This window comes from Pinus tabuliformis, chromosome X (genome assembly GCF_031772625.1).
Source record: "Pinus tabuliformis cultivar Carrire ecotype Pingquan chromosome X, CPIR1, whole genome shotgun sequence".
NCBI classification, from domain to species: Eukaryota; Viridiplantae; Streptophyta; class Pinopsida; order Pinales; family Pinaceae; genus Pinus; species Pinus tabuliformis.
This window is the reverse complement of record NC_142308.1, coordinates 1,641,385,174-1,641,399,337: the sequence shown is the minus strand read 5'-3', so window position 1 is coordinate 1,641,399,337 and position 14,164 is coordinate 1,641,385,174. Positions and strand designations below refer to the sequence as shown.

The 14,164-nt window shown below is 41.9% G+C and overlaps 1 protein-coding gene across 5 annotated transcripts in view; it reads left to right on the top strand.

Moving 5' to 3' along the window:
- The window catches only part of PHYLLO (2-oxoglutarate decarboxylase/hydro-lyase/magnesium ion-binding protein), a 439,001-nt gene that overhangs the window by 114,785 nt on the left and 310,052 nt on the right, over window positions 1-14,164 (top strand). For 4 of the 5 annotated variants that reach the window (XM_089447470.1, XM_089447473.1, XM_089447472.1 and 1 more), the window contains exons 13-14: window positions 7,948-8,051; window positions 9,676-9,768. In XM_089447470.1, coding sequence (XP_089303596.1) covers window positions 7,948-8,051; window positions 9,676-9,768 — 197 coding nt within the window. The remainder of the gene's footprint in view (window positions 1-7,947; window positions 8,052-9,675; window positions 9,769-14,164) is intronic. The other variant, XM_089447471.1, reaches the window with a different exon arrangement.

The following is a 14,164-nucleotide window of genomic DNA, read 5'->3' as shown; positions in this document are numbered from 1 at the left end:
CCGAAAAATGGTTCTAAAGGAGAAACTGAAGGCCATTAAAATGGCTAAGACTGACTGCGCTACAACATACCTCACAAAGATCACTTCAGTGAGAGATGAGTTGGCAGCTGTAGGTGAGATCATTGCACCCATTGAGTTGGTGAGAATTGCTTTGAATGGTCTTCCCAAGACTTGGGAGAATTTTGTGGATGACATTGTTGCACGGGAAAACCTTCCCGATTAGGAGAGGTTGTGGGATGATTGCATTCAAAATGAGATCAGAAAGAACCATCTTGGGGCAGCCAAACAGGTGGAGGAGGATGACAATGTGGCATTGTTAGCAAGAGGCAAGAAGGGCAGAGCAAAGAAGCAAGCTTCCAACAGTGGAGGCAAAAGCAAAGGTAAAGGCAAGCAACAAAACAAGGAGAAGGACTATTCCAAAGTCAAATGTTGGAATTGTCAAAAGTTGGGACACTATGCTGTTGTGTGTCCAGAGAAGAAGAACAAGAAAGGGAAAGACAAACCCATGGTAGCTTCTGCAGAGATAGAGAGCTTCTCAGAGAGATTTGATCGGGAGTTTGGGTTCATAGCTTGTGAGGCCACTAGTGCAGGATCACCTGCCATACAGGTTCAGAGGGAGTGTGCATTCCCTGCTACTAGCAGAGCATCTTCTAGCATTTGGTATGTTGACAGTGGCGCTTCCCGCCACATGACAGGAGTCAGAGAGTACTTCTCAGAGCTTTCAGAGGGTGATACTGATATGGAGGTAGTACTTGGTGATGACAACATTGTTAGAGCAGTCGGTGTGGGGACATTGACATTTGATAGGGGACCCAAACCTCCCTTGAAAGTGTCAGATGTTCTATATGTGCCTGGAATGAAGAAGAACCTGATATCCGTCTCAGCACTTGAGGATAGAGGGTATGATGTGTTGTTCAGGAGAGGGTAGGTGCTTATATATCCTAGGGGAACTCCAGCTTCTTCAACTAGAGAGATTGGTGTGCGCCATGCCAAGGTGTACAAGTTCTCATTCCAGCCCTTGATGGCATTGAGTAGCAGCACCCGAGACAGGACCGACAGTAGATCTAGCAGTTCAGAGTTGTGTGAGATTTGGCACCACAGGATGGGGCACATGTATCATGGGGCCTTGAGGACATTACGGGAGCTCACCACTGGTGTGCCAGATTTCAGTTTTGATCACCTTGATGTATGCAGAGGATGTGATATGGGGAAGTTTGCCAGATCCCCTTTTCCCAGCAGTGACAGCAGAATGATTAGGATCCTTGACTTGATTCATACCGATGTGAGTGGTCGGATGTCTCATGTATCCTTGAGTGGCTATGAGTACTGTGTTTTATTCATTGATGACCGCTCGAGGAAGACCTGGATTTATTTCATGAAGACCAAGAGTGAGGTCTTCAAGCGGTTTCAAGAGTTCAAAGCTCTTGTGGAGACTCAGACAGGTAGGAAGATCAAGGTCCTCAGGTTGGACAATGGAGGGGAGTATACCCTTGGTGAGTTTGTTGATTTTTGTGCTGAGGTGGGCATTAGGAGGGAGTTCACAGTTCCTTACTACCCCCAGCAGAATGGGGTTGCAGAGAGGAAGAATAGATCCATTGCAGGGGTTGCCAAAGCCATGCTTCATGATCAGGGGTTACCTTTATTTTTGTGGGCAGAGGCCTGCAACATTGATGTGTACGTGTAGAACAGGGATCTACATCATGCCCTGGGGAATGTGACTCTGGAGGAGGCTTTTTCTGGGAAGAAGCCTGATTTTGGGCACTTTCGTATCTTTGGGTGCCTTACATATTCCTATGTCCCCAAGGAGAACAGGACCAAGCTAGAGCCCACTGCAGACAAGGGCATCTTTGTGGGTTATAACGAGATCTCGAAAGCTTATCGGATTTATATTCCTGCGCAGAGGAAAGTGGTTGTCAGGCAGGATGTGAAGTTCGAGGAGGAGAGAGCTTTCAGGAGGTCACAGGGATCCAGTGGTCAGGGATCAGGAGGCACATCGATTATAGTGTCAGGTCCATCAGTGAGCATTGGCTCTCAGAGTCAGGTGGGTGGTTCCTTGGGCAGCATGTAGGGCAGTCCGCAGAGCAGTTCACAGGGTAGTTCACTAATGGACAGTTCACACGGTACTTCGGCATCTACATGCACAGATTCAGGCATGAGGTCAGTTGGCAAGCCTTCAGGAGTTCAGGGTTTTGATGATGATGAGGATTCTTTCACTCAGGTGGGAGAAGTATCCTCAGGGAAGAGGAAGCCCAAGTGGCTTCAAGATACCTTGCGCGAGGTCACATCAGTTGCTGGGCCAAAGAAACAGGTTAGAGAAAGTAAACCACCTGAGCGGTTCTGTAGTTACATGGCATTGGTAACAAGCATTGTCGACTTTGAGCCATCTAGTTATGAGGAGGTAGCCAGCCAACAGATCTGGAGAGAGGCCATGATGGAGGAGTATTCTTCTATTAGGAAGAACGATGTTTGGGAGGTTGTGCCGAGGCATGAAGGTAAATCAGTTGTTACTTCCAGATGGCTCTACAAGATAAAGCATGCTGCAGATGGCAGCATTATGAAGTTCAAGGCTTGATTTGTGGTGAGAGGTTTCTCACAGGTAGAGGGAGTTGACTATGATGAGACTTTCACTCTCATAGCTCGGTATACATCTATTCGCTCCATTATTTCGATTGCAGTAGAGATGGGTTGGAAGATCCACCACATGGATGTGAAGACCGCATTTTTCAATGGCTTCATTCAGGAGGAGGTTTATATTGAGCAGCCGCAGGGCTTTGAGGTGCATGGGAAGGAGTCCCATGTATGCAGATTGAAAAAGGCACTCTATGGCCTGAAGCAAGCTCCTAGAGCTTGGTACTCGAGGATTGATACATACTTGCAGCAGTTGGGTTTCACAAAGAGTGAGGCAAACCTATACTTCATTGTGGTGGGTGAGGAGCCTCTCATTCTGGTGTTTTATGTTGATGACTTGATCATCACTGGTGCAGAGAAACTCATTGAGGGCTGCAAGAGAGATCTTGCTTTAGAGTTTGAGATGAAGGATATCGGCTTGATGCATTATTTTTTGGGATTGGAGATGTGGCAGGAGGAGGGGCATTTCTTCCTCAGACACGGGAAGTACATTGTAGATATTCTTAGCAGATTTCACATGGAGGACTGCAAACCCATGTCTACACCTGTGATCACTAACTGGAAGAAGCTTCACGTTTTTGATTCCGAGTTGGTGGATCCTACTCTATATAGACAGTTGATTGATTGTTTGATGTATTTGGTCAACACTCGACCAGATATATGTTTTGTAGTTAACACTATGAGTTAGTTCATGTGTGAGCCCAGGAGAGTGCACTGGGTGGCTGCAAAACACATTATTCGTTATTTGTAGGGGACTCTGGATTTTGGTTTGGATTATAGACAGGGTGATGGAGTGAGATTGGCAGGGTACATGGATTCAGATTGGGCAGGTTGTGCTTCAGATAGGAAGAGTACTTCCGGGTGTTGTTTTGGGTTGGGTTCGGTAGTTGTGTCGTGGATCAACTGGAAACAACAGTCAATTGCATTGAGTTTAGCTGAGGCAGAGTATATGGCTGCTAGTTTGGCTAGTTGTGAGGCCATATGGCTTCACAAGATGTTGTTTGGTCTATTGGGTCAGGCATTGAGACCTTTAGTAATTTACTGTGATAACCAGAGTTGCATAAAACTCACAGAGAATCCAGTTTTTCATGACAGGTCAAAGCATATTGAGATCAAGTATCACTTCATTAGAGACTATGTCCAAAAGGGAGCTGTCAAGCTTGAGTACATTTCCACAAATGAGCAGGTAGCGGACATTTTCACCAAAGCCTTACCACGGGGCAAGCATGTCTACTTCAGAGACAAGATGGGAGTGGTGAGGACACTTTCCTCGGTAAGGAGTGTTAAAATTTGGGTACCAAAGGACAAGTGGTTCCCTAAGGCTTTGATATTTGACCTAGGGAAAAGTCTCCAAATTTATTTTTTACTTTTCTCCTAAAGTGACTTTATAAGTGGTAAAGTCAATTTAATTTAAAAGTGACTTTATAAGTGGTAAAGTTACATTCTAATTTAAAAGTGACTTTATAAGTGATAAAGTTACATTCTAATTTAAAAGTGACTTTATAAGTGGTAAAGTTACATTCTAATTTAAAAGTGACTTTATTAAACTCAATGAAGAATTAGAAAGTGAAAAAGTGACTGTGCTGATCCTCCTGGTGCTATCTCTACCTCTCTGTTTCTGTATTCACTGCCCCTTAGCTGCAACTCTTATCAATCTCTCGACTTCCTCAGCAAATCCAGCCCCAGAAAGTCGAAATCTTGATCAACTCAGTGTGTTCTCCAAGTGACCCTCAACCCTCCTCTTATACTTTTCTTGTTGACAAATCAACGGTCGAGATTAAGTCCCTAATCAACGACTAAGATTAGATTTGGCTTGATCCATGACTTTTGGAGCATTCTAACACAGTTTTATATTAATTCGCATTTAGTCGTGCGATGGGGGGTGATATCACAAGCAGTTATCATAGAAAGAGAAATCATCCTAACTATTGCCCTATAGATTTCTCAACAAGGAGGATTTTGAAGTGCCGCATCAAAACTTTCCTAATGAGACGTGCCTTAACATGAAGTATTAACCTAGAAATTACTCATGTAGATGTAAGATACAGGAGAATAATACATAGACAAGAGAAAAAAGGATCACCCGCCACGTCGGCCAGGGGTAGGGTGCCCGCACCCGGGACTGCCCACCCATATATACTCACAAGTCGCCCACACTTAGCCTTTTCACCATATGACTTCACGTGTCTACTCCTTCTGTCGTGCCGGCTCGTCGCACTGTGCGGGTGCGCCGGTTGCCCTAGCTCGCCGCCCTTGCCCGTCATGCGCCCATCACCACACGTTTCCATCTTGGGGGCGCTACATCCTCCCCCATTTCAAGCCATTGTCGTCCTCGAAAATTCTCCATCCCAACAACCACCTGTCGCCAAGACTGCCAATCAACCACTGTCGCAAAGTGCTACCAGCTCCAACATCCAAGATGCTCATACTGCCTGCCTTCACTCCAATGTCACATAAACCATCGGTCCATGTCCTCCATGAATCGGAAAGTCTCCTCAACCCATGATCATCAACTACATCCCTGAAAATGGGCGAAAGTGCAAGCAGACTCTTGGGCCATAGCACAGAGCCATAACAAACGTGGAAAATGGAGCTGCAGGTCGCGCGAAGGCATTCTGGTGAGGGCGTCAGCCTGAACGACCGAATGGGCGAGGGCGTCAGCTTGAACGACCGAATGGGCGAGGGCGTTTGTCTGAACGACTATTCGGCGAAGTCGTTCGGGTGAGGGCGTCGGCCTGAACGACCAAATGGGCGAGGGCATCCAAGGGCGTTTGTTTGAACGACCGTTTGGGCGATGTCGTTTGAAGGCGTTCGGGCGAGGGCGTGCGAGGCCGTTCGCCTGAACGACTGAACGGGCGAGGTCGTTGGAAGGTGTTCGGGTGAAGTCGTGCGAAGGCGAACGAGCGAGGGCGTCCGCTCGAACCACTGAACAGGCGAGGGTGTCCGCCTGAATGACTAAATGGGCGAGGGCGTTCGCCCGAACGACTGAACGGGCGAGGGTGTGCGAGGGCGTCTGCCCGAACGACTGAACGGGCGAGGGTGGTCTAAACGTCTGAATAGGCGAGGGCGTCTGCCCAAACGACTGAACGGGTGAGGGCGTGCGAGGGTGTCCACTTGAACGAGTTGAGGGTGTTCGGCTGAACGAGCTGTAGGTGAACGACGTGCTAAACAGTGCGATGGTGAACAAGTTGCGACGGACGGTAGAACCGGTGGGCACTTCGAACGGTGGTTCGGGTAGTCTGAACGGTGCATGCCGGGTTGCACGGTTGTGACAGATATTGTACCAAGGAAACTTGGGGTTTCCTGCAAAGACTGTAAAACTGTATATTTTGTGAAATATTGTTATTATTGGGCAGACTCATATTTCAGGGAGTTGCCCCTCCCATTAAAATATCCGTTGTGCATTTATGTTGAATGGTAATAATGATGAAGATGATTAATTGAATGTTTCCGCTGTGTATGTGAATGTTATACTTAGGAAAGTTGAAAAATAAACTAAGTATAGAAAGTAGGCGTAGTCCACACTTACAAGTATTGTTAAAAAGAAAGTGGGTGGTGGTGCCGCACCCCCCATCGTGCGGTTGGAAGAGTCCAAAAGTCATGGATCAAGCAGTTATCATATCACACGCAGTTATCATAGAAAGAGAAATCATCCTAACTATTGCCCTATAGATTTCTCAACAAGGAGGATTTTGAAGTGCCGCATCAAAACTTTCCTAATGAGACGTGCCTTAACATGAAGTATTAACCTAGCAATTACTCGTGTAGATGTAAGATATAGGAGAATAATACATAGACAAGAGAAAAAAGGATCAAGGGGAAGAAATTCCTCACACAAAACCCTTCCATTATGATAAATGTATCTTTTTTCAATGGCCAATCAATAGCAAGTATTAGCAACTCTATAATCATAGGCAACAATAGAAAGCAGTACAACAATAGACACACCTTGATGGGAAAGAGACCCTTATACATGACATATTCTCCAAGGAAGATATATTGATTAAACTCCAAGGATGGGAAACTCTAAAAATCCAACCATGAGAAGTAATGAAGAGAGAAAACCCTTGTATAGGTTTGAGCTCCTTCTTCTTCTACAGTAAAATAACAATATTTAGGGGCAAAACCCTAGATCTAGCTTTTAGGGAGGAGTAAAGAAGCAATGTCTTTCATATAATTGATCAACAATACATTAAATACAAAGTGGTCAAACCATGTGTACAAATCTTCAACAAAATAGCTTCATGAAGGCGGGACATTTGTATCAAAGAGGGCATAAGACATGGCATACTCTAGGATCCTCCATAAAAGCCTCCAGCAGAAATCGTTGTATTGGATTTTTATTTTTATTTTTTATTATTTTAGATGTCCTCCACAAGTTCCCCTCACTTATCCTAGACTTGGGACCCCGCTATGATATTTAGTACTTAAGTGGGTTCTTAGATTCCTTCTCCCCCTTGTTCTCGAGCCCTTGGTCACCAATTTGGTTCACTTTGACACTTAGGGCACCCATTTTGGGCTTTTACTCCTTCAGGTTTATAGCTTCCGTTCAAATTCCTTATAGCGGCCTATCAAAATACATATGCTACCTTTATAGAGTGTGGGGTTGCAGGGTATGCCACCTTTCTCAAGATGCCAGTCACAAAGCTTTCATTTCAATTGCCTTGGAGTTGGGATGAGCCCTGTTTGGAGCAAAGCATGATGCTACTGTACACTGATTTTTATTAGTTAGCCACAATCTTCTTCACTGGTTGGAGTCACCTAATTCACTGATTTGATGAATTTGGTCACAAGCATATTGGGGAACTCACCTTCAATTAATGCTTTTTCTTCTTCACATAGCCTCTTGTTCCGTTTTAATTCATCCTTTTCTCTAGGTGTGTGCCAAATCTTGTCTTGGCATAGATCTTTGTAATTACTTAATGCCACAATCGCCATGGCTTTGATATCATGTTAAACTATAATATGTAGAGTATGTAAAGAGACAATTGAGACTGTGAGAGAGACAAAAGAGAGATGTTTTATATCAATGTGATTCAAAATTTTACACAGAGTTGTGTTATATGTGTGTGTGTTTGACATGTGTGTCTAGCAAGTTGCGTTTTTCTTTTAGGAACCACTCACCTAATTTTATTTATTACATATGTCTCACCTTATGCCATTACAGCATTATTTTTTATAAATAACATTTATTACTCCCTGTGATAAAATAGACATTATAATGTCTAGTAGAAAGGAGGATGCAATAAGTGGTTTTCATATGTATGTTGAGACATTCTAGCTCTTAAGAAAGTTTTTTCTTTGAACTGTTGTGAACAGAGACATTTGACCGAGGAATGTATGGTGGACCAGTAGGTTGGTTTGGAGGCAAGGATGCTGACTTTGCTCTTGCAACTGGCTCAGCATTGGTGCAGAAGAGCGGAGTAAGTTCTTGAAGATAAGTAAATCTTCCAAGACCTTTTTCTTCATTCTTACTGATTCATTCCTGAATGCTTAAGCTATGCTAAGATAGAAATTGCATGAAAGTATGATAGTAATACAAATGACAATAATTTGAGTCTTAAAGTCCTTGACAGATGATATTTTAGTTACGATACTCAACATTGTTAGATTTCTTATATTAAATGATTTTGCTTGAACTTGAATAAACTTGCTTTCTAATACAATGTTTTCTCAGTGCATTGCAGTCATCTATATGTAACAGTTGACCACTTGGGTATTCTGTTTTGGTGTTACAGAATACATTTTCCTCAATGCATTATCTGCTTCTGTTACGAAAGATTATAAATTATCTCTTGTATCAACCATATATATTCCACAGAGCCTATCCTTCTTGTTGAAAATGAAAGAAGAACTTCCATCTCAACTGGCAAAGCTTGTAACCTGTTGTAATTATAAAAATGTTTTATGTGACATATATGGAATTTATATCTTCTAATCCTTAATTGAGAATGAAATGAGTTACAAAGATAAAGTGCCATGAAAGAAACTGAATTATTCTTATTCAAATGCGCCACCTAGTCCATTAGCCTTTAAGATGTGGTTGTTTTTGTTTCTTCTGATTTGTTTTCTTTCAAACCTCATCGGTAAATATCTGCCATATATATATATATATATATACTGTCATCCAACTTCTTGCCCATGCTTCCAAGTGTGGGTATTGTGTTGGCAAGGTTCAAATTGTATGATGGCGTGTAGTTACTATAAACTTGTAAGGGCCTATAGGCAACAAATGTAATAAATGTAGTCTGCCAGTAATAGAATATAGTGTAAACAGCGAGAAAGCATCATATGCAAAACAGTTGAACACTTGGGTATTCTGTTTTGGTGTTACAGAATACATTTTCCTCAATACATTATCTGCTTCTGTTACGAAAGGTCATAAATTAGCTCTTGTATCAATCATATATATTCCACAGAGCCTATCATTCTTGTTGAAACAGAAGAAGAACTTCAATCTCAACTGGCAAAGCTTGTAACCTGTTGTAATTATAAAAATGTTTTCTGTGACATATATGGAAGCTACATCTTCTAATCCTTAATTGAGAATGAAATGAGTTACAAAGATAAAGTGCCATGAAAGAAACTGAATTGTTCTTATTCAAACGAGCCACCTAGTCCATTGGCCTTCAAGATGTGGTTGTTTTTGTTTCTTCTGAATTGTTTTCTACATTTCAAACCTCACCGGTAAATATCTGCCAATATATATATATATACTGTCATCCAACTTCTTGCCTGTCCTTCCAAATGTGGGTATTGTGTTGGCAAGGTTCAAATTGCATGATGGCATGTAGTTACTATAAACTCGTGAGGGCCTATAGGCGACAAATGTAATAAATGTAGTCTGCCAGTAATAGAATATAGTGTAAACAGCAAGAAAGAAACATAGCAAAACATATATAGGTCCAGCATGCTGATTTTTGTGTGCCAGGCTTTAAAATACGACCCATTTCTAAAAGATCAAGAAAATGTATCGTAAACCATAAGAGAACAATAGTGTAAAAGGAGAGACGTGGTTTTTATATGTGTTCTTGATATGGATTGCAGGGTTCACAAATATTTGTTTACTCAGAAGCTGGGATAGTGAAAAATTCCAAGTTATATGATATTTGGCAGGAACTTGAATTGAAGACGAGACAGGTGTGTAATGCTAATATAGATTGAAATTTGGTAATATTGGTCCAACTTTGTTGCTGAGGAGTGCATTGTAGGCACTTACTTTTGTCTGAAGATTATGTAGTATTTATTATAGAAAATGATTCAACGTGAAGAAGGTAGAACACATGAAACACCCTTTGTTCAATCCATGCTTCCAATACTTAATTCAAAATTGTACTCAGATCTTTTATGTTTCTTTATCCAAATTGGCTTCTTAACCTCATTTGATGTGTCAAATGATAAAGCTTCAAGAGTCCATTCAACGTAACCTTAAGAACTGATGTGTCGAAAGGTAAAGCTCCAAGAGTCCATTCAAGGTAATCTTAATCTCCTAGTTATATTTGGCAGGAACTTGAATTGAAGGTGAGGCAGGTGTGTAATTCTAGTATGATTGAAGTTTGGTAATATTGGTCCACCTTTGTTGCTAAGGAGTTGCATTGTTAGGCACTTATGTCTGAAGACTATGTAATATTATAGCATAGGATTCAACATGAAGAAATTAGAACACATGAAACACCTTTTTTTCAATATATGCTTCATAATACTTGAGTGTACTTAGATATGTTACGTTTTTTTATCCAAATTGGCATCTTAAACTTATGTGTGTTGAAAAGTAAAGCTCAGAGTCCATTCAAGCTAACCTTAAGAACTTCATTAATCTATGATAATGTTAATATATATCATATGGCCATAGATATGTAACTAGCTTCATGCTATGGGCTATCTCCTAGTTAGAGATGCCAAGAGTCTAGATGGTTAAGCCTATTTTTATTTCAGTTGGATTCACAAGTGAAAGCTGGAGAATTGAATGGAACCAAAGATGAACCCAAATTTTGAAATAACCCAATGCCAAGTGCGATAGAGAGAGAAAACCCAGTATGCTACACAAGATGCACAAGTGTGCTCATAAAAGAAAGAAATGCAGATCACGAGAGAACACCAAACATATGGGTGCCCTTAGGCATAAAACAATTAAGAGAGATCAAGAAGATCAAAACATGATGATACACAAATGAGTGTTGCGGTGTATATATACCCAAATCAAGTAGGGTGCTACCCCCAAGAGGGGTTAATGAGCCTATGTGCACAAGCTCGACTAGGTTGGCTTTAACCACTCCCTTGTATTACAAAAAATGATCATATGTAGTGCATCCATGTATTAGTGTGTTTAGTCTTCCAATGATTTGCATGATTACAAATTCGTTGAATGGTGCATTGTTTATCACAATATAAATGGGTGGGGCGTAGTTGGTGTTACCCACCACCTGTGGGTGATATCCATAGGAGATATTTTTTCTCTTAGATGGTCCTCAGCGAGCAGCCAATAGCCCCTTGCAGCTACTAGATAGCTCGATGTGCCACCATCTCCGCCACTTGATCTAGCCATTATGCTCCCTCGCCCATCTGTTATGATCGTATGTTTGAAGGTGGGCTTTCCATCCCCGAAGGTATAGCCATTCATTATGTACTTGGGTATTTTGGCTTACTTATCATGGACACTTTTGGGCATGGATTAGTGTGGGGATTCGGCGGAAAGATTGGGCTTGGTTTGTTCTCTTGTCTCCTCTATCCAAATTGGTGTTTAACCTTGTATCCTAGTCCCGTGTGATCTCATTTATTGGCTACTAGCTTTAGGAATGGCACTACATGGGAAATCCTGATTTTGGTTGTGTGGTCTCGTTTCCCGACACCACATACATCACTCCCCTCTGCTCATTATAACCCCTTTCACCATATTTCCCATCCGGGTCCACATTTGTCCATTGGGTCCACAAGGAATTAGCCTCCCCCTCCCCTTGTCCACACTTGGGTCGGGCATAGAATGTAGGCCTGAATGGCTTCTTTGGCCCTGTCCATGGCCTCATACAAATAGCCCATTGCGGGCTTCTCACCATCAACCAACTGAAGAACCTTTACCAAAGGTTAAGTAACGGCGCACACCTCCTGCACTCCCACCCAGAAGTCTTCCTGGTATGTAACTAGTCTGCATACGGCCTCTCCCTCTAGTTTGTGGCCCATTGGCAAAGCACGCCACTCCTCTGAAAGAAACATTCTCTTCACATCCCACATAGAATTCAAGAGGGATTGAAGAGATATGAAACTGGTGGCAAACCGTGTAATGGCGGGGTGCAGCAACTCTTTGTTGTTGGTGAATCTTCTCATCAAGCTAAGCACAGATGTATGGTTGTATATAAATTTTGTAATGCTTTTGGATGAATCAACAATATCTTTGACAAAGGGAATTTTCCCTATGTCCTCCAACATCAAATCAATATAGTGTGCAGCACAAGGTGTCCAAAATAAAGTAGGATCCCTGTCCATAAGCATCCTGCCAGCAGCAACATAATTTGCAGCATTGTCCGTTATGACTTGGACAACATTTTGTTCACCCACCTCCAAAATAAACACATCTAGCAAATCACATAAAGTTCTTGCATCTTTGATTTGTGAAGATGCATCAACAGATTTGATAAACATAGTCCCCTTGGGACAACTAACCAAGAAGTTTATAAGGGTTCTCCCCCTTTGGTCAGTCTAACCATTTGACATAACATTGCATCCTGTTTGTGCCCATGATGCCCTAAAATCTTCCAATCTTTGGGTGCAGTCACGCTTTTCATTTTGAAGAATCCGGCCTCTGACATCATGATAAGAAGGGATTTTGTACCATGGGCCAACATTGGCAATAACATCAACAGCAGGTTGGAAAAATGGATTATTCCTTACAATGCTGAAAGGAATATCACTCCAGAGGAGAAATTTTGCCAGCAACTTGTCAGCTTGTTCTTTTTTAGCATTTGAACTGATAGATCGCTGTGAACCAGGTGTGGTTCGAGGAACAAAAAATGATGTGGAAGCTATCGGATTGGTTGATGCTGCAGTAGAACCAGTGCCACTTGGCCCACTTCCTTCAACTGACCTTTTAAGTTGCCTTTTGAGTTCTTCTTTGGCCTCTCTAGTCTGCTCTAAATTTTCCAATGCTCTCAGGGCTCTTTGGACAAGTTCAGGAGTTGTATTTTTACAAGGCCCCACATCTTTTCCAGGGATTTTTGCAAGGTGAAACTTCAACCTGTACACCCCCCCCGGACATAGGGTGGCCACACAACTTGCAACTCAAGTTTAGTCTATCATTTGGAGAATCAGGTACACCATATTCCCAGAAAGGATCCAATTTCCTTGGCATGTTTGTTTTTAAACTTTGAAGTTGCCAACTTGAAGTCTTGAATGGTGTTTTGGTGCAGTTGTGAACCTATGGGAAAATAAGGATTACAATTTAGCATTTACAAAATTACAAGTTACAAATTTACAATTTAGTATTTTAATTTTTTATTTTTACATTGTACAATGAAAATCCAAGTTACCCAACCTAAAACAACCATTCCAAAGTTCAAAGTTTCAAACACAAGTTACCCAACCATTCCATACACAAGTTACCCAACCAAATGGCAAAAACAGCGAAAAAAACATAAACAATGTTTAAAAACAATGAAAACAAAAAAAAATTGGTTCCCATAGTCATACCAAGTTACCCAACCAAAAACAATGAAGAAATACAAAAACAATCTTTAAAAACAATGAAAACAAAAGAAAAATGGTGCCCATACCAAGTTACCCAACCAAAAACAATGAAAAAAGTACAAAAACAATGTTTTTAAACAATGAAAACAAAAAAAAATTAATCCACATATCGTTTCTATGGAGAAATCGGTGGTCTCCTCTTGATTTTCTCCTCTAAGCACTTAGATTTAGCTTCAAACCCTCTTCGGCTTGGTCTCCTAGCTCTCCTCTGCCCTCCGCGCGCGACTGTCCAAATGAGCTCATAAAAAAACCAAAAAAACGTTATAAAACCCCGCTACCGTGAAGCCCCATGATTATTTCCGTTTTTATCGCGTTAATTTCAAAAAAATCGGCTTTTTTTTGTTTTCCGGCGATAATTTGCTATAATAATCGCGATAAAATCGGGATAGCGAAAAAATCGCAATAATTTCAATTTATTGTGATTTTCACAACACTGCCAGATAATGTAGGAAAATTTCTAACGGGTTAGACTTATAAATTTCCACATGATCCGGAAGCGTTGACGTAGAGGCTGACGCACGGCCAGGAGGGCCACGCAGAACTAGTGCAGAGGGAGAGAGAGGAGTCCCAACTCTGCAAAGGAATTCGATTTTCAGAAGCTGGGAATCGCGGTGTGAGACCGGGAGGCAGAAATCGAATTTCCTGGGCAGCAGATCGACCAACCAGAGAAGTGATGCAGCACCTAGAGAGCTTGATGCTAGGCTGACGCAAACACTGAGAAGAGGCAGCCAGAAAAGCCGGGGGGCAATCAGTTTGGGGCTGGATCAACCAGGATTTATCAGTGATTGTGTGAGGTAAA